The sequence below is a fragment of the Corvus cornix genome, chromosome 4 (genome assembly GCF_000738735.6).
Source record: "Corvus cornix cornix isolate S_Up_H32 chromosome 4, ASM73873v5, whole genome shotgun sequence".
Taxonomy (NCBI): Eukaryota; Metazoa; Chordata; class Aves; order Passeriformes; family Corvidae; genus Corvus; species Corvus cornix.
Window position 1 is genome coordinate 40,818,234 of NC_046334.1, and position 24,188 is coordinate 40,842,421.

Here is a 24,188-nt window from a genome sequence, read left to right on the forward strand (position 1 = left end):
ACAAAGAACAGTCATTGAACTGAAGTCTTGACCTAGCCTTGTGGCATCAATGCTATTGGTGATGAAGTCTATTATAAGAGACATTTAAATTTCTGAATGACTGTCAGTGCAAATTCCCAACAATTCTTTTGCTTCTGTGGAAGGTGTCAACCAGTCAAAATCAATTTAAAGCAATAGCATTCTAGATAAAGACTTTTTCAATCAGAAATACAGGTTTCATGCTTTCACTGGTCAATGACTTTTAATTCACTATAAGATAGCAGGCTATACTTTGGAAGAGACTGTATACACTTTTGACGTAACTATGAACTATAGCCAGTAAAGATATTAAAAATGCTTCAAGGTAATTACTTCCTACCTATTTTCTGACTTGCTCGCTTTTCTGGTGAACTGCTTTTAGGTGTGATGAAAAAATAAAACCAGAGCAATGACGTGGAACAAAGGCCTTTCCCTTTCACCCCAAAGCTGGTCAGTAAATGCTACTAGAAACAAGGATTCACGGAACCCTGAAGCAATTGCTACACACAGGGCTCAACAAGCACTGCATTCCTTTGTCACTCAGGTCTCCTGGGGGTAGTGGTATGTAACTTCTGCAGCATTAAACACCCCCTATTTTACCAGAAGCTCTCAGGCAATTAGGGTAAATACATATCTATGTACATATCCATGCACTGCTCTACTGGATACTACTACTTATATATGCAAGGGCAAAATTTTACTAACTTTACTCTCATCTTCCAGCTTCTTCAGTCACATCCCCGCTCAACACACAGACTTTTTTCATTCATCTCTTCTTTCTTCTTTTCCTTAGCCTCTTGTAAGTCTTTTTCCTTTGAATATGTATCACTTCTACAGTGCCTCATCCACACCTTTTATCAGCTCACCACAAAGATAGCCTTTCTCCCTTGTGTCAGGCAAAAGGAGACTCCAGCCCACTTTCTTCAGTATGTTGTTCATTCTTAACCTCATCATTATTTATTTATTCTTAATGTAGAAACTGACTTTACTAGTCCCAACAGCTTTCTGGCAACTTTTGAGGTTGAGAGCTTGCTAACAGTCATAATATTGAATTTATCACAACTCAAGAGAAATATATTAATACAATGAAAGAATTAAGAACACCACAAAGGTTCTGTTGTGAAGTTACTCAGTGAAGCCTTAGCGGAGAACTGCCAAAACCCAGTAAGTAATCTATTGACAGATGGCTGAATTACAGAAGACTCATTAATATTGCACCAGAAGTTCAGATCTAATACAACACATGGAGTAGCAAGTGTTTTTACAAGGGGATGGAATGAAAATATCAATCCAAAACTCTCTAGTTCCTCAAATGATCTTTTTATTATTAGCCTTCTATATGACCCAAGAACCACAACTAGCTCTTTGCTGCAATACTGCTGCAATACACCAAAGCATTGGATCAGGTAACACAGTAAAAGTACATGGTTTGCTGTTCTTCAAGCTGCTAAATTACTGGAGTTGTGTTTTACTTAGTTAAGATCTATGTTAAGGAAGAATTCAAGCTGCAAACACCACAACAAAGCAAACCATAACTTAATGGACCCTATCCATAGATAATCTTTTTTAAAACACATAAATGCAACACTGATTTCCATAGGAACTGTGTAACAAGAGAGTCTAAAGTTTTGTAGGAAAAAGAGACAACAGAATGCATACTGCATCATTTTACTGAAAGAGCATCACTGATACTACAGCATGATTGTTCCCAACAAAACAAGCAGAAGAAATCACCACTCCTTAAATGATGCTCAAATAAAACACAGAAGCAATCTAGAAAGCAGTGGGGAAAAACTTCTGCAGGTCTTCCTGAAGCAGAGGCGACATTCTTTCCTTGGTTCAGAAAGACACTTCTGACCCCTGACTTTAAATCAGCAGTAACAGTTACCACTGCTTCCAGTTACCTGGCTGAAAATCTGTCCAACCTGCCTCTGCAAAGCACCATTTATACAGCACCATATTCCTATTCTCCACATACTTGCTATGACAGAAAATCCACAGGTAATCCACAGCAGGAATGTATGTCCAATATGCACTGAATGGATGCCACCACTCACTGGCAACATGCTTTCATGGCAAAGACAGCACGTGTCTAAGTGAGGTCAGCACATGCCCACAAAACCAGGGAAAATTCACCATCAATAAGCAAAACCAAAGTAAGATTCCAAATGCTATTAAATACTGGTAGTACAGTTCATGTTATATAACTCAGGTGTTTAAATTTCATACCTATTTCAGTGATTTATTCAACAATGCACCCACACTACCCTTTAATCACAAAGCCTAAGCATCTGAGTGGTGTACGTGACTATTTTTGCAGTGGCCATGACAACATGAGATAACATTACAGGTTATGGTTTAAGGTTCTAAAAGTTTGTAAGTCTTAGAACAATGAAATATGATTTATCTATCATGTTCATACTCTATCAGTGGGTAATAAGTAATTTAACTAAACCCCTAGTTACTTCCATTGTCAGTCAGACCATAAATATAATTTGGGGGAGATGATAAATAAGGAGCAGCATTTGCGTAATGACTTGCACAGTGCGCAGTCTAGTTGTCATTTACTGGTAAGTAGGAAAAGAAAATTCCCTGGTATTCACAGGATTTCTATGAAAGCTGGTTTCCATGGAGAGATACCTGACATTTTTTTTAAGCCATAAACAAGCTGTTTATTGCTTTTAATTTCTAAGCATTGAAATAACCTTGCAGAATGAGAAAGGCCAAACCTTATATAAAATACAATTTATAATTAGCAAGTCAAATGCACTAGGAGAGGACAATACAGCTGTCCTAATGGCATTAAGGTTAAAATTAAAATCATGCATGTTTCAGTGTATCTTCTGCAATCCCAATATAAGTTGCTTACACTTGACTGATACTTTATTTTATACTGCTACACTACCACATGCATATCACATTTGAAAAATACAAAAGGATTAAATAAACCACAGTTCTTCATCAATATATAGTAGTTTAAGAGTGAAACTATTTCCCTGTGGTATCCCTAAACAAATACTTCCAAGAACATCCATTATTGCAGGCCACAGAGCTCTTTAAAAGTGATTTTGGAGAATTCATGATTTGGTGGGTTTAAGAGAAGGAGAATGTCCTTTTCAGGTAAAAATTTTCCCTATTTAAACATGCTTAAATAGGGCTGCTAGTTATCTCTTGATATCATTAGAAAGACAACAGATATCTTACAGGCACTGGACTTCTTTTCCCCATAATTACACATTTGCTCATACATGTTGGGAAAGTCTGGATTCTCCATAATCTCACAGATTTTCAATATGTTTTCAAACTCTAAATATAAGAATAAGATAGTAATTGCTTTTCTACCTCAACATAGGTTTCTAGACCTGTGAAAACCAAGCATGTGAATACACATACACATTGAAAATTAGTTCAAACTCTGAACATACACACTAAATGGAATTCTGCAGGAAAGCTATATATGCTTAATTCAACTGTACAGTTTGGGTATGTATATATTGTAAAGTCTACTTTAACTTTAGATACTGCTTAGCAGCTTTTCTACAAGTACACTAGTTCAGCACGAATGAGCACACAGATAACATATCCCTAAAGAGAACAAAGTTTCAGTTATCAAAAACTTGTTCTATTTCCTGAGTGACAAATTATATGAGAAAAAAAAAGTTGAAGTGATTGCTACATGTTCAGTTGAAGCTGCTATTTAATTTTCTACAATAGATTTTATTCAGAAACACAGAGCTTTTACTTTCATAATAATGATATTTATATTACAGCGCTTTTCACAGAGGGAGCTCTGACTATTTTAAAAATCTAAGGCATAGAAGAGCCTTATCAGCACAGAGGTCAGTGAGAGCTTCAAGGATAGAACTGGTCTTCAGTCTGTGGCCAATTGCCCTACTTACCCCATCACACCACCTCCTCAAGTTAATAATAGCTAACACCATGGATTTACAGACTAATTCTCACAGACACTTCTGTAAAATAAGCAGGTATCAACCCCATTTTACAGAGAAGAAAAAAAAAATACTAAATTCTTTAGCACTGTATACACCTTGTGCTATCCCATTGTATTGATACCAAACAATTGGATAAAGAGATATAGAGAAATTTTAGCAGAAAACTCAGTTCTGAACTACTAGAAAGCAAGAGATTTGTCTAAAGACAGAGAGCAAGTCTGTAGCATAATGGGTTGAGACGGATGAGTGCTTAGTCACACTCATATACTTAACCCATCTCTTTATCTGCATAATAATCGTGACATAGGATCAAGGAAAAATAGCATCAGAAGATTTTCCAATTTATTTTATTCCCAGTTTTCTAACATGGTGATTTATGAAATTACCTTCAAAAACAATCTTTTACAATCGATTTCTTTGCATTGCCATACTTAATTCTCTTTTTGTGTTCAGATTACTCAAGAGTACAGCAGAGGAAATAACTGACATTTTTTATTATTATGGGTTTAGAATATTGCTTTCAGTTATTAATTTTCTGAACTATCTTTAAGGTTTATAGCAAAGTGCAAAACATCATCGAATCACAAAATAATTACATGCAAAGATCTATATAACATCATGAAACAACTGAAAAATTGTATCTCTACCTGAAAATTTATAATCACACCTGCTATCAGCAATACCTATCTAAAAAACAATCAAAGTGCTATATACAGCAGGGAGACTATGAGATTTCCAACTAGAATTATGCTATTTGCAAGATTTTGGCTTACTAAGAAATGCATAATGGAAAATTTGGCTTTTATCAAGAACAAGCATAGCTTTAGGAGTTGTAAAGGCATGATAAATTTTTGTCCACATACAGTTTTTTAAATGCTTACAAATGAATAGTTTTCAATATGAACACAAATAGGTGAAGGACATATAAAGGAAAAATTTTTTCAGTTACTTTTAAATTTAACTGCAACAGTTTCTAAATGCTTTAAATTAATTCTGCTTTAAGATACACAAACCGCCTTGCTGCCTAATAACCAGACTCTTGTGCTAGTCCAAATTTTTTTCTTTGTTTTTGCAATTCTTTTTTTAATACAAGAGATTCCAGTCTTCCCTAATGTATGCACTGGTAATGTGAACAATCATACAAAATTAATTACTGTGTGCCCCGTAGAAACAACACAGTAACAGATCACATGGAAATTCTGCAAGTATCTGGGGACCTTGGGAAGTTAAACTTGTATAACTGCTGTAAATGCTTAGGTCCAGCTATATTACAAGCATATTTGAAAAAAAACTTAAATAAAATGCTTCATCAGTATAAAGTACTGGGAGAATATTATACTTTAAAACCAAATCATGATTATTTAAATATTTTTTTCATGCATTCTGGGCTTGCAGTACTCTCACTTGAAGCAATGTTTATGCCTACGCAGTTCTGATGAACATTTAATGGAGACTGGGGGGTGTGAGAAAATTATTTGCAATTTTTTTCTCCCTAATGTGTACAAAAAAAATTTGTAAGCCATAACTCAGAATAAGATTAGCTCCTATCTTCCCAGACTAGTTACTTTCCACCATTAATAATTCTGCCCCATTTAAACTTCAAAATGCCCAAACTAATTAAGCTGAGTTGTGCTTGCCGATTTAGAGAGGCACTTGGGAGTAATGTACACATTAATCAGGAACATTAGCTGCTAGACTATATGAATTCTACTTCTCATTACTTTATCTTTATTATTGTTATTTAAAATTGGTTTTCAGTTTTGAGAAAAAAGTTCCTCTCCCCAGTAGAGATTCATCTTTGAGAATACCTGCTCTCAGCTATAATACCCATTTGTTTTAGGGATGAGATGAATCCATTGGTAATCACTGGTTACTAAATAGCTTCTTGCTAACAGGGACCAAATAAAGACATAGGACATCATAATTTCAATTGCCTAGCAACAACTCTTCTGACATCATGTTTTGACAACTGGTTGGAATTGTTTCTAGTATGAAAGAATGGCTGAAGCACAAGGACTGTCAGAGATGAGAACCAGCGCTACCTTTCTTGATGGCTAGTGTTGTTTTTCTTAACCTCAAAGAATTTCCATACAAATAAAATCCTCATTTTTTAGTTATAGGCAAGTTAAACCATGTATACAATACATTTTAAATCCTTATTCACTAGAAACTCAGTCTGGCAAGGTGCAAAGTGAAGAAACACAATACATGCAGTTTTAGTCATACCAGGCTTACTTCAACACAGCAAACCTGGCTTGGAATGTACCAGACTTAAACTGCAAGAGGCTTTCCTCACCTGAGATCATCAGATTTCTTCAGTCAAGCCTTTTTTCTTCCACAGATTTTAGTGCCAAAAACTCTGGGCCATGAAAACAAATGCAAAAGCACCATGTAGACCTTAAAATATGCACGAGATCATCCAGGGCACTCTCACCCCATATAATGAAGGTTTGCAATGAATGCAGGGAAAGAGACTCCAAATTTTCTTAGGCTTCATTATTAGATTTTTTAAGTCCATTACCCAGAAGCAACCACTCAAGTTTTAGTAAAGATTATCTGCTATTTTTCTTTTTAAAATACCATTACTCAACCTATGGTATTTTAGAAGGCAGACACCTAGTTCAGAAAAGGATTTCAAATACTTCTGTTTAATTATTGAAAAGGTACTAGAAGTTTAAGTATATGAATACCATTTACCATGCAACAAAATTTTGGACTGTCTTTGTTTTGATAATCCAGCCCTTCTACAGAAAGGTTGATGCTTTAATTTAGATATTAAACTGTGCCATAGTCCAGTAAACCTTAAAATGCCTGTGCAGCTTTATTATTAAATTTGTTAATATATCAAATCTTTTTAGATTCACTCCATCTGTGTATTCATTCTCCTCTATTTGAACACAGTTGTTCTCAACAACATGCAGATGTTGTATTTTGTAAAAAGAAAATTTAAAAATCACCTTTCAGAAGCTGATTCAGGTCCATGGCATCATGCAAGACTTTTCGACTATATCTGCGATCAAACTCAGAATCTAATGAAAAAAATACAGATATAAGATTGAATTTCCCAGCCCCATAGGTTTTGCACATTTTGTGTTATACTTAAATTCTGAAAATTACCATATAATTCTTGGTTCACATTTTCCTGCCTCTTTACTTTTAGCTTCTTATCATTTGATGCTACAAATTCAAAAGACTGGATAGGACTGATGTCTGGAGTTGATAGAGGTGTCACGTCAGTCACTGTGTCTTCAGACTCCTCCAAGTCATCACCAAGCTTTGGTTTTCCTTCCGCTAATTTCATTGCTGACTTGAATTTTTGTTTTGGAGACAGAAGAGCATTTCTACAAGCATTCCTCTGTGGGGACAGATGAGGTGAATCTGATAAACAGCTATCAGAATCTGTATCAGAACAATCTGTATCTGAGCTTGAGGATGAGGAGGAGGATGAGGAAGAGGAGGAAGAAGAAGAGGAGGAGCTGATAGTATATTTTTTGCTAGCCTTTTTTATGTTGTTTGGTTGCTTAGCTGACTTTGGTCTAACCTTCTGTTTTTTGCCATCATCACTACTATCTTCTTCATCTGTATAGTAATCTTCTTCACCTTCTTTAACTATTTTAGGAATTCCAGCAGGAACATTCTCCTGTGTTCCTCTATTTGCCACAGGTGTTGCTCCAGAGGTACTTGCATTCTCTGCAACTGAAGAAACTGTCAAAGATGAAGTATTTTCAACAGAATCTTTGCTGTTTTCTAGGGACTGATCCTTTTGCAAATCTATCTGCTTTTCTTCACTTTCTTCCTCACAACACTCTTCATCTTTTGAATGAGAAACCAAATCAGTGTCTGTAAGAGCTGCCTTTGTACTTTCTTTCTCTATATATTCACCATTTTCTTCAGCTTTCTTTTTCTCTTCCTCAAAGTCACTGTCAAAGAAGGCATGATCCACTTCACCATCTGATATGTCTTCAAAATGGTCCATAATGAAATATGAAGTGCCACCTACAAGCATCAGAAAACATTTCCAAAGATTTGTGTTAAAAACATGTCCAAGTATACTTTTAGTGTAAGAGTTCTGCTCTTCACTCTTTTAGCTCTAGTAATTTATAATTCTGCAATTAATTACATGAAGTTGATAGAAACAATTCCATAGTGAGCTTGGTAAAAAAATGTAGTGCCACCTTATTGCACACAGCTTATATGTTAGACTGGAAAGCTTTACTGTAAGCCAACCCATCACAATTTCAAAACTACTACTTCTAAGCAAATTTGTCAAACACTGTTAGTGGCTAAAAAATCTAAGCTATTACAAACAAGCAATTCAAGTGTCTTATTTTGTCCCTTTAAGCTAGAACCATTTTAAGCTAGAGCCACTTATGAGCTATCATTAGTTGGAATTCTGTATTGAAAACCTTGTTTGTATACAGTGGTCACCATCTTGGCTGACACAGCCATACACACTGCAGACTTTCAGCACTTAAGAAGAGAAGAAATTTCAATTTACATCGAAAGATCCATGACTCTATAGGTTAAATTGTGACAGATGTAGGGTCAGTGTCAGTGTTCATGTTTTAGTTTGGATAAGGAGCCTGCTTTTCATGACAGTCCTCTGTAGCTCGCACTCCACAGTACAGTAAGGAAACTTAATTCTTTCAGATGAACCTAGACTTTAAAAAGTCTGATCCAAGCATGAAACCAGTGCATTTAAACCAGCAGTCACCATTCAGTCCATGGAACCAGATCATGGCTAGCCCTAATAAATAATATTGTGGATATCAGGACCTCAGTGCAAACCATTATGTTCTACAAATCTGCTCCTATTGTGTCATACTTCTTACAGAATTCTATGGTGTTCGATCTTATGCATGTGGCAGGAGGATACGAAAGTTTCCACTCATTTGTAGTATATATACAGAGTTAAAATGAAAAATCCAAACACCCCACAACCAAACAAAATTAGCCAGTATCAAAGACTACCTGTCCCATCTAGCCAGAGGCACTTTTCTCCTACTCTTTACAACAGATTTTACACAAATTTAGAAAGCTACAATCAATAAATATGTAACATTCTTTAGACCCAAGGAAACCAAACATGAAGACATTGGAAGCAACTATACAAGGCTGGAAAACCTTGTATAGATGGATGGTCTCCCTTAAACCACATACAGTTTGTTGCCATGGCAAACAAAGGTGGAAAAAAGGAATTTCCAGGAAAGGTTCTAGCTAAAAATTACTTCAAAATACAGAATTTTTAAAGGTCACTCAGATATTTTGCCACTTCTCAAATAATACTGGTTTAGAGTAATTGAAAATATGCTTCTTAAATCACAACATAAAACGGAAAGTCTGGAACTTCCTATGGTTTTAAGAATCACAAAGCCAAAAAACTGAAAAGAGACTTTGTATGGTTAGATGATGTATAAAGCTGAAAACACTATTAAGCAACAGAAACAGAGATCAATTTTCAGGATCACAAAGATAACTCTCTAAAGCACCTAGCTCTTCAAAGAACAACAAAACAAAGGAGTAAAACACTTTTGGGAATGCAGACATCCAGCAAGTTAAAGTCTCCCACAAGAACAGGTGCTAGCCATTGTGAAGCCACCCTGCTTCTTACAGATCTTCAACTTCATGTGCCTCTTCATCCTGGCAGGGTGGCCTGTAACAGACACCCCTCAGGACAACTGCCTCGTTGGCCATGTCCCTGGTTCTCACTCACAGGCACTCAACCTTATCATTGCCATCCCTGAGCTCTACACAGTTGAAACACTCCCTAATGGGCCACCCCACCACCTCTCCCTCCTTGCATATCCCTCCTGAGGAGCTTATAACCATCCATTGCAGGACTCCAGCCGTGACTATCATCCCACCACATTTCCGTGATGGTGGCTACATCATGGTTTTCCTGCAGCACCATGGCTTCTGGCTCCTCCTGGTTTTTACCCATACTACATGCATTGGTGCAGATGCACTTCAGCTGGGCTGTTGATTTCACCCTTCATGTCACTTCTTGTGATACTTGGCTTCAGGCAGCTTGCACAGCCTGCAGTGTGCAACTATCATGTGAATTCCTGAAAGTTTTTCTAGAGCAGCTTCCTAAAAGGATAATACATTTTAATAAATAAAAACATGCACAATAGAAAAATGAAAAACAATCAGAAGAGTAACACAGTATTTACATTTAATTTTCTACCTCATGTAGTCTAAACCAGAAGGGAACAAAACCTATAAACTACAGATCATTAATTATTTATTTAGCAAATACAACTTGAACAAAGCCATTTCTATGAATAAAATTAATATAGGAAGTACAGTGTAAAAATGAAAACCCTTTCTTCTCCATGATGAGAAACTTTTATTATTTAAGGAACTAGCATCTCTCCAGCTTGTAGCTGAAAATATTATGACTGATTGGTAAAAGTAGGCATGTGGTGTATTTTGCTTGTCTCAAACACAAATCTGAAATACTGTTAGCACTGTTGTATATGTAAGAGCGTAAGGGGCTAGGGCAAAAAGGTTTGCAGGTGGACACAGAGAAACTAGTACAGCTTAATATAGCTGAAAACTTTAGTAGAGCTTAAAATATAAAGTTTTGTTGAGTGCAATCAAACCCATGTATTTATAGTTTATGTAATGCTATGCCTGCAAAGGAGACTGAACTAACAGTATCTCATCGGCTATAATGTGTAATTACACCATGACTTCTCAGATGACTTTTCTGAACACAGTCTCTGAAGCGATGATGGGATTTAACTCAAGACAAAAGGGCAGTGTAGAGGTGGCAAAAGGTGATAAAAGACAGCAAGAAGCTTGTACATTCCTTTCCACCATTAATGCCAGCCAAAGAGCATCTTCTCACTCTACATGATTCAGGAATAGCTCACCTGCCAGTGGGCTGTTTTCTATGAAGACTGAGGCATAACTGCTTCGCAGACAGCAACCACCAGTACAGAAGAGATCATTTAGCAGTCTGACCCTGCCCAAGGAGCAGCAGTCATTCCATTGCCAAATACATATTCCATTCCTCTAGTACAAGTCCCTAACAACTTTAGCTTTCATCTTAATGGGAAACAGACATGCCACGTCTCTCACTGACACTCAATCATTCACAAACTAAAGATTAATTAATTCTGTCATTTCCATTAAAAACAAACAAGAGGAAATAAACAAAGAGATCATATTCTTGGATCCTATTCTACTTCTGCATCTAGAGTGTCTGCAACAGAGCTGGAATTTGCCAAGATGATGCAATACAGAAGAAGCAATTTTGCTGATAATCCATGCCTAAATCAATAAATTGGCTCTGTGTACAGTTTCACACCCATTTATATACAACACAGAGTGTAATTTTACTTCTAGGAGAAATACAGAGTTCTGCTATGTTGCCAGTTTTTAAAATATAGAATCAACAACTGATATTTTGAAATCCCCAAAGAAATTGTCATTACAGTCAAATACTTAGCATTGGCTGCTAATTCTAGTGACCACTGTATTTATTTACCAAAAAAACCACATGCTTTTTGTGGCTTTCTGCCATGATACTCTCTAACACAAATATGATCAACTCCAAAGAGCAGGCTGGCCATTAATTATTTGCCAGATCTTTTTTTACTCTAATATTTCTTCTCCCCATGTAATTCTCTACCTCTCACCCCATTTTTCTTGCAACCGTAACAATCACTCATTACCCCAGCCAAGCACACCCTTTTGTCTTTTTCTCTTCCTCGCTGCAGTTCTTCCCAGTTTAGGAAGAACTAGCTTATACCACTTTTTTAAGCCCCTCAAGCTCGACCCATTTAAGATCAGAAAGCAGTGGCCAAGCAGCCAAGGAGAACATGCAGTCTGGCTCTCAGGGCTTTAGAGGCCCACGCTTTCTTGTCAGGGGGTCAACACACTGAGCATCTGACTACCTACGGAGACCACATCCACGTTCTCCCCAGCTGGACACTGCAAGGACAAAGACCACTCAGCTCCTGCAGAAGTCAACCACTGCCTGCTGCTGCACTACCCAAAGAAAAAGCAGCATTTTGACATCTTCCTCCATGTCAAAAAACAGATCAAGACCCTAATCACACTAAGCATATTGAATGTTTTTCCCCTGCCAGCTGCAAACCTGCCAACTACAGCACCACCTGAAATATTTTTGTAGGCAATGCCTAAGAGCAGGCCATTACACATGACTGCAATATAAAGTGTCTTCTACCAAGGCAGGATGGTACATAGAAAGTCATGTAATGAGGATACAGATTTAGATACGGGTTTGTGTTTGAACATATACTGCCTTTTGAAAACATTTTTGAATGTCAGAAACTAACACTTATGAAGTACATTAAGTACCCAGGGAAAGATTGGAGGTGTTTTAAACTTGGTTAAGCCTCGAAGTTATCCACTATATCTTTTACTTTTTAAAATGCACACCATCTGAAACATGTGCATCCAAGACATTCAGATATAAGCAGTGACCAACTTTCTTTTCTTGTAAGCATTCTACTTTCATGATCAAGGAAGAGGCTGATTTTTATAGAGGACAACTGGGTTTTTTCCTTATCATGTAACATAAAAACTCCTAGCATGAAGACTACCATGCTCCAAGGAAAGCTGGTTTTTTTTTCCAATCAGGTAACCCACAGATCCCTAGCATGCAGGACATCACACTCTGCGTTTGTATGCTATGCATGCTCTGAAGGGCCTAAATGCTTTCGCGACATCATAAGTTTCTAGTATTTAATAGAAGGAGAAAACAAGCCCTTTACACATGCTAGGGGCTGAATCAGAAATGTCTGATGTTACTGTGTGCATCCTGTGCATCACCACAAAGGCCATAATACAGCACAGCTATAGTACACTCACAATGAGTCAATAGTATGTTTACAGCAACAAAAAAGAACAGACACCATCTTAGGATGTATTAAAAAACATGTAAAGTATCAGAAGCAGTATAATATTGTATTTAGCTCCAACAAGGCACCTTCTGGTTTAGGGTTGAAAGTGTTTTAGGTTGAAAGCGTTTTAAATAAATGATTTATACTACCAACGGTAACATTGGTACATGTTCTTTGCAACAGTTCAAAATCCTCTGATTCTACATTCTCATTATTTCCCCTCTGGGGATCCTGCCCCCTTAAACCTGCTGGCTGCCAAATTGCCTCTTTGTATGGTGAACTTGGGAGAGGTTTAAAATGCTAAAGGAACTGCACCTGGCTCCGTCTCCCACCCTTCCTCATTTTTGGCTAAAGCTTAAAAAAATGTCAGCAAACAAGCAAAAAAGATAAATTTGAAAACATCTAGAAGAGAGCAATAAAAATGTTAGGACAAGAAAAGTTCTACTTTTTGAGGTTTGTTAGTTCAGAAGAGGGGAAACATGAGAAAACACAAGTCTTAAAACCTGTGTGACAAACCACACATACTCAGCCCTATTTACCTCTTCTTTAATTAAAGCTTTCACGTTTGCTACTAAGACCAACAAAGCATGCAAAGGAAGGAATATAGCTCTTAGGAAACTACCTCCCTTAACGGAAACCCCCAATGAATGAAACAACCAGTCTCTTTAGTAGATATTCTGATTTTCCAAGTTCAGAGCATAATGCCTGCTACAGCTGTTCTGCATACCACAAGTTCTCGAAACCTGGCTACCAATTTCCCCAATCCAAACCATGATTGGTTTTGAACCAATCTACAGAATACAAGGCCTCAACTTCAGCTCAGAATAAACTCCAACGCTATAAATCTATTCAAGCTCCATACATTCCTCACTGAGCGCAAGATGGAAGGGCCCATTAAGGCACAGGCAAATTATTCTGCAAAACACCACAAGGTAGACAAGAGCTGGAATCAGCATCCAAGAAAAATCTTTAGGAAAGGATCCTCTGGACATTGTCCAGTCCACTGCTCAAAGCAGGGTCAGCTTCAAAACTGCATCTACTTTTGCTCAAGGCCTTGTCCAACCAAATTCTCAAAAACTCCAAGGATGAACACTTGTGCTATGTGGACATCTGTTTGAATGCTTAACAACCCTTATTGGGGGTTGGAACTAGATAACTTTAACGTCCCTTCCAACCTAACCATTCTGTGATTCTACAATTAACTGGTTTTTTTTTTTTTTTCTTTAATTAGAATTTTCCATGTCACATCCGGCAACTGTTATTAGCTTCTATCCTTTCATGGTACATCTGCAAGAAAAATCTGGTATCCGTTTAAGATAACTATGTGGCTGCTGATCACCCCAGCCATAACTACATGGAGGTGAAATCCCCCCCTCTGCTCAGATTACAGCCCATGTGGAAGTTATTATTGTTGATTAATGACAACACTCTTGTTGTTGGCTCATGAGACAGTAGCAGACTTGTGCCTGAACTAAGTAATCTGAGCAGACCATGGAAGCACCTTTGTCCTTCATAGACCAAATCTCACAGGACCCAATTCCAGCTCAGACCAGAACTACCATTGTTTCTAGTGCATCTGAAACCACTTGTCTAGCTGATTCTCAGCTGACTTTCACTGTCTTTTTCTCTCTCCTAGCAAGAGAAGGGGAAGAAGGGAAGACTTACTACTTCAAATTTATGAGATCAGGATACACCACCACTGCTGCCCTTACTCCTCTGCTTTTTTCTCCCCATTTTTGTTTTGGATTGCTTTTAGTCCTGGTTCTCTCTGCTGGACACAATGGAAGGATTTTCCCCTGTGTACTCTAAGATACAGTGTATTAATTCCCAAACCTATGACAGATTAGCCCTCAGAACAGCAGTTCTGTCTCAAACAGGTAGGCTCACTGGAGATGCTTCAAAGTACTCTTGAGTCTTTTTAAAAGAGTTGCAACAGAAAGTCCTGAGTCTCCTGGCTATTTCAAGTAAGAATTCAGTTCCATCAATGGGCACTAGAAAATCCTGGAACATAGCCAATTGCCATAATGGTTAGAGCAAATGAAAGCACATGACCACCAAAGAGCCCCAGATAACTGCTAGGCAAAGGCTTTCAAGTTAATGTACAAGGCAGGGAGGAGAGACAACAGGCAAAAACAGGGGGGAAAAAAAGAGGAGGCAGGAAAGAAAAAAATATTTCCTCTTGAGACAAAAATAAGCCACTCCCCTACTGGGAAAAGCTGCAATACATTATGCTGAGAGGTGTGTATCAGTAGCTCCAGGACTTTACTCATACAAATACATTAAATATTTGTTCTTCAGGCCCTTCAGCAAAGGTCACCTTGTAACCTCTTGAGCAGAAAAGTTGGGTCAGAATACTGAGGTTAAATGATGGGAGTGATGATGGCCATCAGGTCTGTCTAAACAGACCATGGCTACTCATTCATTGCTGAGAATCCCAAGAAAATGACTCGCAAACCCTCTAAACCCCGGAAGAAAAGAAGTAGCTTACAATTACAATCAAAAGTAAAGACAACTAATCATATGTTGGCTGATAAAAGTAGCAGCAGCTTCTGGAAGGCCTTCCATTTCTACAAGCTTAAGTGACACCACCCACACTGAAGTCTCATGGGGCTGCCGCCATACAATTTCTCACTACCTGGAAGAGTCCCAACTCCAACTACGTCAAAGTGTAAAAAGCAGCAAGCTGCTAGGGGAAAACTGGTCACTGGGATTGATCTTTCCCAAAAGTGACCCATAGCCACAGTCTTTTGATAACATAGAACAGGTACGAAAAGCCCAGAAAAAGACAGACTCTACTGCCACACATCATGGTGAAGACCAAAGTAAAGGCCCAGCTTTGTTTTCCCACTCCTTCTATACTGGTACATATCTATGAAGAGTATTTCCATCCAATATCAAGATTTAAATTTTGGGGCAACATGTAGTCAACCAGGCTATCCACAACTAATGGGGGAGAGTCTGGCCCAGCAGTTCAAAACTGTATGCAAGAAAAAGGAAAAAACTGCTCTTATTAAAGCAAAGCTTCAGGATATCTGCCACGTGAAGGCTGGAGTTCCATTTGCCGGTCCTGAAATAGATGGCAGGACCATAACGGAATCAAGTACACCACAAACTATTGATGGAGTCCAGCAGCAGATAAATCACAGCATATTTCTGAATATCAGGCCATCTCTACCAAGTGGCACAGCACATGAACTGTCTCTCACAACAGAAATGCCCACTGAACTGCAAGTGTTTTCATGCTTCTAACATTACAAGCTTCGCGTGCTTAGTGACCTCGCAAGACAAATACGTGTGTCATCAGCATTTCCTTTAACAGTTTTCATAGATGTGCTTCAACACACGTCAAATAGACCTGAGTTTCTGGAATAATTTCCTTCATGAGGCCCTCCATCACAAGATGTGCCTATTATCACAGTTTAAAACATACACATACAGTTTTACAGATGTAACAATTACATTCTCCATACCCACTGAAAATAAGATGTAATTCTTAATTTTCAGTGAATATATTTCTATTTAAGAGGAACAAGCACTGCCTGGTACAGATGAGCAGGAGAAAGCATAGAAATTCAGTCACTAAATCCAGTATACGAAAAGTATCACTCAGGAAGAGTCTAAATATATTTCTGCTTCCTCAGAATGTAAGGGGCAAATGAGGTAAAAGCCTCTTGAGATAATCTCTTGCATTATATTTTTGTGACTTGTTCCTTTCTTCAGATGAGAAAATATCAAGTATGGAAAAACAGGGAAGATGTTGAAACAGAGGACTCTATTAAATTCAACATAATATGGGTTTCTTCAAGTTCCGGTGTTTATTATTACAATGAAACACTTCAAGAATGACAAATACTGATCACTGAATTGTGACTTAAACATCAGTTGAAATTGCTGGATGGAAAATAACTCAGCCAAGGAACATGGATCATGTTTTAGACCATTACTATCACCAGTCTTGGTCAAACATAACATCAGGAAGCAAAGAATGAAACAGCTTTAAGAAACAGCTCTGGTGGAAGCAGTAAGGTAACAGTCTGCCTATCCCCCATGAATTTAGGGAGTACCTAGGCTCACCTAGGATCCAGCTCACTTTCAGATTCTTACACCTAAGCTTCAGGTATAATATTATGTCATCCAAAAGGGCAGACTTTTAAAAAGCTTGTAGATGATCCTGTCATCTATGCCACAGATGACCATATGCCACCCATCCTACAAAATTCACACTTTTATGTGTTCCTGGGTTGAGCCTTTCAAGGGATTGGCCAATTGCATTCAAAGCCTCAATGGGCTCAGCAGTCCTAATGGCCCTCTGAGCCCACGTAAGTCTTATGAAGAAAGACAGGGCCCTCTGAATGCCCTTCTAAACATGGGCAAGCACAAAACCAAAACAATAAATCCCAGTAGGTCATAAAAGCTTTAAGTCCCAAGAAAAGGAATAGAATATCCCTAAATTACTTGTCCTTTCCCCTGGTTTCTATTCCAACCCATTACAAGTATCACCCAGGTTAGGAAAAATCAAAGAACATATACACTACAGAAACAAAAAAACAAACAAACCAGGAAGAAGTGTTGGAAGAGCTTGAAGCATTCCAAAAGCAGAGTTCAAAGCTCTGACAACTATATTTTTAAATGCCAATTATTTCACAAACCCATTCTTAAGCTTACTTATTTTCGAGCAATGACAACTTCACTTTAATCTTCAAATAACTCCCCTGAAGAATTTAACTTTATGGAACTTTGTTCTCTCTCCACTGACAATTCCAGCAATCACTTTCCATCCAAAGAAGAGAGATTAACTATTTTTTCAAAGAAGCACAAATGTGTACAATGCATTCTATGCACTATATTGAGCACCTCACTACAGACAAAAGCAGGGATACAAAAGAAATCTAGCACTGCTATTTTTGTTACATTAATTCCATCCCACATCGTTGTCCTGGTGTTTTTATGAATGTTGCATAGAAATTATAACCATAACATTTTTCAACGTATACACGACAAATACAAACACCAGATTTTTTTTATTTCTGTTATATAGTAAGAATACGTAAGTGCAAGTATTTGCATACGATAATTAAACCAGTTTTCAAAAAACTGTGTTTGGAAAGGAAAAACTTCAGACAGGCATAAAGGTTATAGGACTTTAAATAAAGTTGTGCCATAAACCATCCTGAACTACATTTTTAAATGCCAATTTCCATAATGCACTGTGAAAACTCCAGAAGAAAAGACATGTTTGACAAACACAACATATATTGCATTTTGTTGTACCATGTCACTGAGCCTCTTTCAAATGAATTCAGTACTCTGCTCTGCTGCAGGGGCCCAGGTTTCATTTGCGATTCCCCCCCCTAATCCACATGGGCCAAGAGATTTGGTGGCTGGTTGTTTTTCCAAACCACAGCTCCACCTTGGGAACCATTACTGCAGAACACAGCCCAGGGCTGGGCAGGGGGAGTTACAAGACTGTCCTGAGGAAAGTGTGAAAACGTGACTCCTGCGACGATTAACACGCTCGAGGCAAGCTGTTTGCAATAATCATTCCAGCTGACTTAATTCCCAACAATTAAGCCCACCCAAAACATTCCTCTGGACTCTACTTGAGCACCACTGCAACGTGTCTCTCAAAGTCCGGTAACTTCAAGGATAGCACATACGACACTGTAGCTCGTTCCCAAAGCCAACCACTACGGCGACGAGGGCCGGTGCCTTAGAACGGAATCCCCCACCTCTTTTCCCATCTCCCCGAGGAGCAAAGCGGGCAGGCACGGCACTGATGTGGGGCGTAACACACATCTCAGGGCGGCACGACCAAACTCTAGCAGCTCAACGCCAGCCCCTGCCCTGCAAAGGCAGCGTGCACGACGCGCTCGGGGGACACCTACGTGCGCGTCGCTCAGGCAGGGGCGCGAGTAGGAAGACAGCTAATTAAAATAAAATCATTTTTTTAATTATATAATGGTGAAAAATAATGCATATGTACACACGAACAAAACACGTCTCCCACCTTGTTTCGGGAAAAATTTGCCGCAGACGGGGGAGGAACACGCCCGTAGTCCCCAACCGCCCCCAACCGCCCTCCAGGCACCTTTCGCGGCGAGGAGGCACCGCAGGCCCCACCACCCGGCCGGCAGCCCCCGCGAGGAAGCAGCAGCAGCGGCCGCCGCCGTGTCCCCTTGGCCCCCCCTTCCCCCGGCTTTGTTGTGGTAACCGCGCAGGCAGCCGGGCGGATACTCACAGGCACGGGAGGAGAGGGAGAGAGACAGAGGAGAGACCACTGGGGGCGGGAGCCGCGCAGCGCTGAGGCCGCTCGCCGCTGCCACGCCGCTCCTGCGCAGCCCCGGCCAACCCCGCGCGCCGCCGGGCGGGGAGAGGCGGTGCCTCAGAGGGGCGGGAAGGGAGCCGGGCGCAGGGACCTCCCGCTGGGAGGTGCCCCTCAGGCACGGATTCTCCACAGAATCAAAGGAACAAGGAGGGTGGAAGAGACCTCTGAAATCATCGGCTCCAACCTGTGACCGAACACCACCGTGTCAACTAGACCACGGCACTAAGTGCCACGTCCAGTCTTTCCTCAAACACCTCCAGGGACCGTGACTCCACCACCTCCCTGAGCAGCCTGTTCCAATGTCTCATCTCCCTTTCTGTGAAGAAATTCCTCCTAATGTCCAACCTAAGCGTCCCCTAGCGCAGCTTAAGACTCTGTCCTTTAATCCTGTCGCTCGTTGCCTGGGAGAAGAGGCCGATCCCTGCTTGGGTACAAGCTCCTTTCAGGTATTTGTAGAGAGCAATGAGGTCTCCCTTGAGCCTCCTCTTTTCCAGGCTAAACAGCCCTAGCTCCCTCAGCTGTTCCTCTTAAGACTTGTGCTCCAGACCCTTCACCAGCTTCATTTCCCTTCTCTGAACTTCCTCCAGTGCTTCAATGTCCTACCTGAGTTGAGAGGTCCAGAAATGGACATAGTTCTCGGGTAGTGGCCCTACCAGTGCCAACTACAGGGGAAGAATCACTTTCCTGGTCCTGCTGGCCAGCTATTTCTGATACAGACATCAGTCCCCTCCTGCCCTTCTTTGGTTTGTGGAAATGGGATGGAGAGCTGTGACTCTTACTAAGGCCGTGGAGCCCCAAGCCAAGGTGATTTTGCCCCAAGTTAGGGTGATGGTCCCCAAGTTGCAGCAATGTTGCTCCAGGCTGAAGAGATGGGGCTCCAGGTTGAGGTAACAGTGTCTCAGTCTGTCACGGTAATGCTCCAGGCTGAGGTGATGGAGCTGTTGTGCCTCAAGCTGAGGCAATGGGGTTCTGGGTTGAGATAGTGGTATGCTGGGTGGAAACAATGGGCTCCTGAGGTGATAGTGCTCCTAATTGAAATCATGGTCTCTGGATTGACACAGTGGGGCCCCAGGCTGAGGAAATAGTGCCCCTAGTTGTGGTGATTGCCCCCAGATTTTGATCATGGGGTTCCGGGGTGAGGGGACAGAATCACAGGTTAAGGTTATGGTGCCCCAGATTAAGGCAATGAGGCTCTGTGCTGAAGTGATGGTTTTCTGTGTTAGGGTAACACAGCCCCCGATCAAGCTGATGGTGCTCCAGATTGTGTTGGTGGTCCCCCAGGTTGGGATGATGGCATTCCTGGTTGATGTGCTGGCAGCACATCATATGGACTGGAGGGTGACCCAGGCTGAGTGAATGGTGCCCAGACTGAGGTGACTGTGAGCCACCTTAAGGTGATGGTGCAACAGGACCAGAGGTCAAGGTGACAGGCCCCTATATTATACTGCCAGGGTTGCACCACTGGGTGATGTATCCTGGGGAAATGGAAAGGTGCAACTCACCTGGAGGAGTTCTAGGGAAACCTGATCCAAAGATTTGAGGTTGGCTCTGGACCTTTCCCCAAGCCACCTTGAATTTCAGTATAATTGTTGTAGAAACATGGATAAAACCTTCAGGCAGTTTCATTACTTCTGGCACTGAGTAGGTAAGTGGTGATTACCTACTAGTGATCTGCCTCTGAGAAGTGGTAGTTTCCTGTGTAAGGATAGGAAAGGTTACAGCCCTTTCAAAAGATCAATTGCAGTATCATATCTTAATAATAGCAATGTTACTTTTTAACAATGGAGGAAAGAATTATGTGGAAAGAAAGACTTCCGGGTTACTGATCCACATATTCAAAATACAAAATTCAACTTTATTTGGTCCCATTGCTCATTGGGAAAAAGATTTAATGACATGATCACATTTTTTGCTGAGCATACTGAATTTTGAACTAAAGCAGGGCTGTGCAGCCAAATCAACTACTGTGCGTACTGTCCTGTTTCACTTGGCATGTGAACACACACACATACACAGCGGCACATGGTACATATGTAAGGATGTATGTGTGCATACACACATACACACGCGCATAGTTTTTTAAATACATGTAACAATTGTGTCAGAACGCTACAAGAAAAGAAAGAAGTCTCTTGAGTAATACAACTGAATGTGTCTAAGTTAACCAGAGTCAAGTCCTGCTTGTGTTACACAGTGTCTAATGGAGGTTCCGCAAATTACATTGACTAAATTTTTATACTTGTCATATGTTTCCTTGTTATTTTTCTGGCACCTCCCTCAGTTCACTGTTGAAATGTTGAATAATGACAACTGCAGCTAAAATCAATAGAAACTGTATTTGGAAAACGTGCTACAAAATGCTGAGCCTTTGCTGACCTCGCCATGTGAGGTCTTAGGTTCCTCACATTGGACACTAAATGGGTGCTTTTGTCATTTTTTCCTGAGTTCCTGAGTTCCATGTTCCTGATTGCAAATACGCAAAATACAATACCACTGCTTCAAAAGGTGTAGCAAAAGATCACATCAGTTAATATTAGTGTAAATTACATATTTTTTACATTTAAGATACTGAGAAGTATAACATCCAATTTCCATTCCTCTTGCTCTAGGATTCCTATGATTGCTTCTAACAGTGTTAGTTATCCAGGTTTACCTGGTTTATCACCAGATTTACAAGTTCATGAGGACTTCTGGGTTTTGTGCCCTGAACCTTAGAAATTTCTATAAACTCCTAGTATGGCTGTAACTGCGATGCAGCACCACAGCAGTTATAAAAAAGCATGTAATTAATTCAAAATTGTAAATATGCTAAAAATATAAACTACATATGCACTATACACACTTTTATTTTGTGCCTATAATGTACTTTTTTTGTTGGTTTTAATTGAGAAGTGGTAACTTGTTTTAGTCCCTTTATGGCAATGGGATCTGAGCTGGAAAGGCTGACAAAACAGAAATCAAATGTGAAAAGGCCTACAGGAAAAGTATTCATTTTAATCTTGCCTAAACATTTTAAAGTGCAAATTTATTGAAGTTTAAAGTTTGCAGTACTGTGAAGGTGCAAGTTGAATGACTGTCACTAAAGGCAGCTGCAAAATCAGTGAGGCTTTTTCTAGGGTATGTTACAAAGATAAATGATACTTCTAGCTCAAAGGAAAATAGTGAAGATGCTGAATCCTTCCCTAAATCAGACATCATTTATCTTTTAAAATAAGTAATTGTCTTATCTCTGTAGGAAAGATATTTGCAGTAATGCTTGAATAAGGCAGAATTTGAATCTCTTTTCTCATAAACTAGTTCCATGACTAAGTAAATAGTTACAAAAAGAGACTATAGTAATCCCCAGTTCATAAAATTGACCTCATTGAAGTCCTTTGTCTTGTATAGAAAAGTAATTTTTAAAGTACAGAAGGGGAAGTTCAAAACACTGAGGTAAACTTGAAAATTGCTATTAACTTCAGTAGAGCTAGGATGTCATCTAAAATATTAGGAATTGTACCTCAGGTTGAAAAGTCATAGAAACTTACTAAGACCTAAAAGAAAAAGAATCAAATCTCCTTCTAGCTCAATGGATACACACTTGAGTTGATTTAGACATATCTAATTCAGGGTATGATGTGTAAATCCTAGCTAAAATAGGTGGGATTACTCATTCAGACAAGAAGTGGTTTTGTGCATAAGCACTGCAGGACTAAATTGTTATTGCAGGTAGGTTTGTTTTTTTTATCCTCCTCTCCACTTCTGAGAATTAATACTGTAAGAAAATACTCTCTGTTTACACAGGACTAACAACATTACATGCTCTGCTTCAGGTTAATTTAAAAATTCAATTCCCTTAAGTAGTTTTGTCAGAGGCCCAGGCAGTTTCCTGAATGCATTTGCAGTAGAAGGTTTCTGTCTATTTTCTTGTGTGGATCTTTATTAAGATCCCAGAATAGATCTTGAACTCAGTCCAAAGTCCTGTATATTCTGAAATCTTTGATGAGTAAAGTGTGTGCTGGGAGATGGATATTTGCTTTCTATTTTCTACCTGATGAGAATAAAATAACCTTATAAGAAACCTTCTGGCATGTTGAGTCTTATCCAAAAGCTTTCAGACTCTGCAAGAATCTCTGCTGGTCTTAATGATCACATGTATTGAAAAAACCCTGGACCCAAACCCTGGTCCCAGTGAATCATCAGGATGTTTTAACGTATAGTAATTCACATGGGAAAGAACAGCCATTGCAATAGCATTTTCACTGTTATGATGTGATGATTTTTACCTTTAATCACACTAGACATGTTACTTAAATAATCAATTTTGGATACTCTGTGAATGGTCTGAGCTAGCATTTAAAAGGATTTTGTGCAATTTAATATCCACAAAATAGAACAAACTATAATAAAATGACATATAAGTTACTATAAGGACTTTGAATCAGATTAAGGATCAGTGTCTCCTTTGATAAGTGATGAACAGGGGACTTAAAATCACTTCATAATTACTTTTTGGGATTTTGAGAGGAAATACATTGTTATGCAAACCTCTAATACACACAGGCAGGTGTATATGGACATCAGACCACCACACACTGTGAGTTCTGTTAGAAATAGTTTAGAAAATATTGTGATAGAGTAAAACATTTGTTGTAACTCAGAATCATGACTAGCTCCGTGCTGTTCTGTGCCTGTTTCCATTACAGTTCTGCACCATGAGCTGACACGCAACTTCCCTATTACGAGTGCTGTGCCACGGCTATAACAGCCTTCTGGACACCTGCACTATCCATGCTCAGTGTCCTGGCTTGCTTAGCATCACAGAAGCTCAGGGAAATTTGGTGTCTGGTTTTAGAAATGCTGCTCTATGCACTAAAGAAGTTATAAGGAAATGTAAGCATTCACAAGGTCAGAGCATTGGTATTTGTTTTCTTCATCAGGGTGGTAGAGTTCATTTGACAGAAGTAACGATTTTATAGAGCACGAATGAATCTAAACTACTCCAGCCTCTGCAACAATAACTGTGTTTAAAAAGTA

The 24,188-nt window shown here is 39.3% G+C and overlaps 1 protein-coding gene across 1 annotated transcript in view; it reads right to left on the reverse strand.

Moving 5' to 3' along the window:
- Positions 1 to 19,207, reverse strand: part of CFAP97 (cilia and flagella associated protein 97) — a 32,738-nt gene extending 13,531 nt beyond the window's left edge. The window contains exons 1-3 of the mRNA XM_010401525.3: positions 19,086 to 19,207; positions 7,089 to 7,967; positions 6,929 to 7,000 (exon numbers count right to left, since the gene is read on the reverse strand). Of these exons, the coding sequence (XP_010399827.1) occupies positions 6,929 to 7,000; positions 7,089 to 7,947 (931 nt within the window). The 5' untranslated portion in view covers positions 7,948 to 7,967; positions 19,086 to 19,207. The remainder of the gene's footprint in view (positions 1 to 6,928; positions 7,001 to 7,088; positions 7,968 to 19,085) is intronic.
- Positions 19,208 to 24,188: the final 4,981 nt, after the last annotated feature.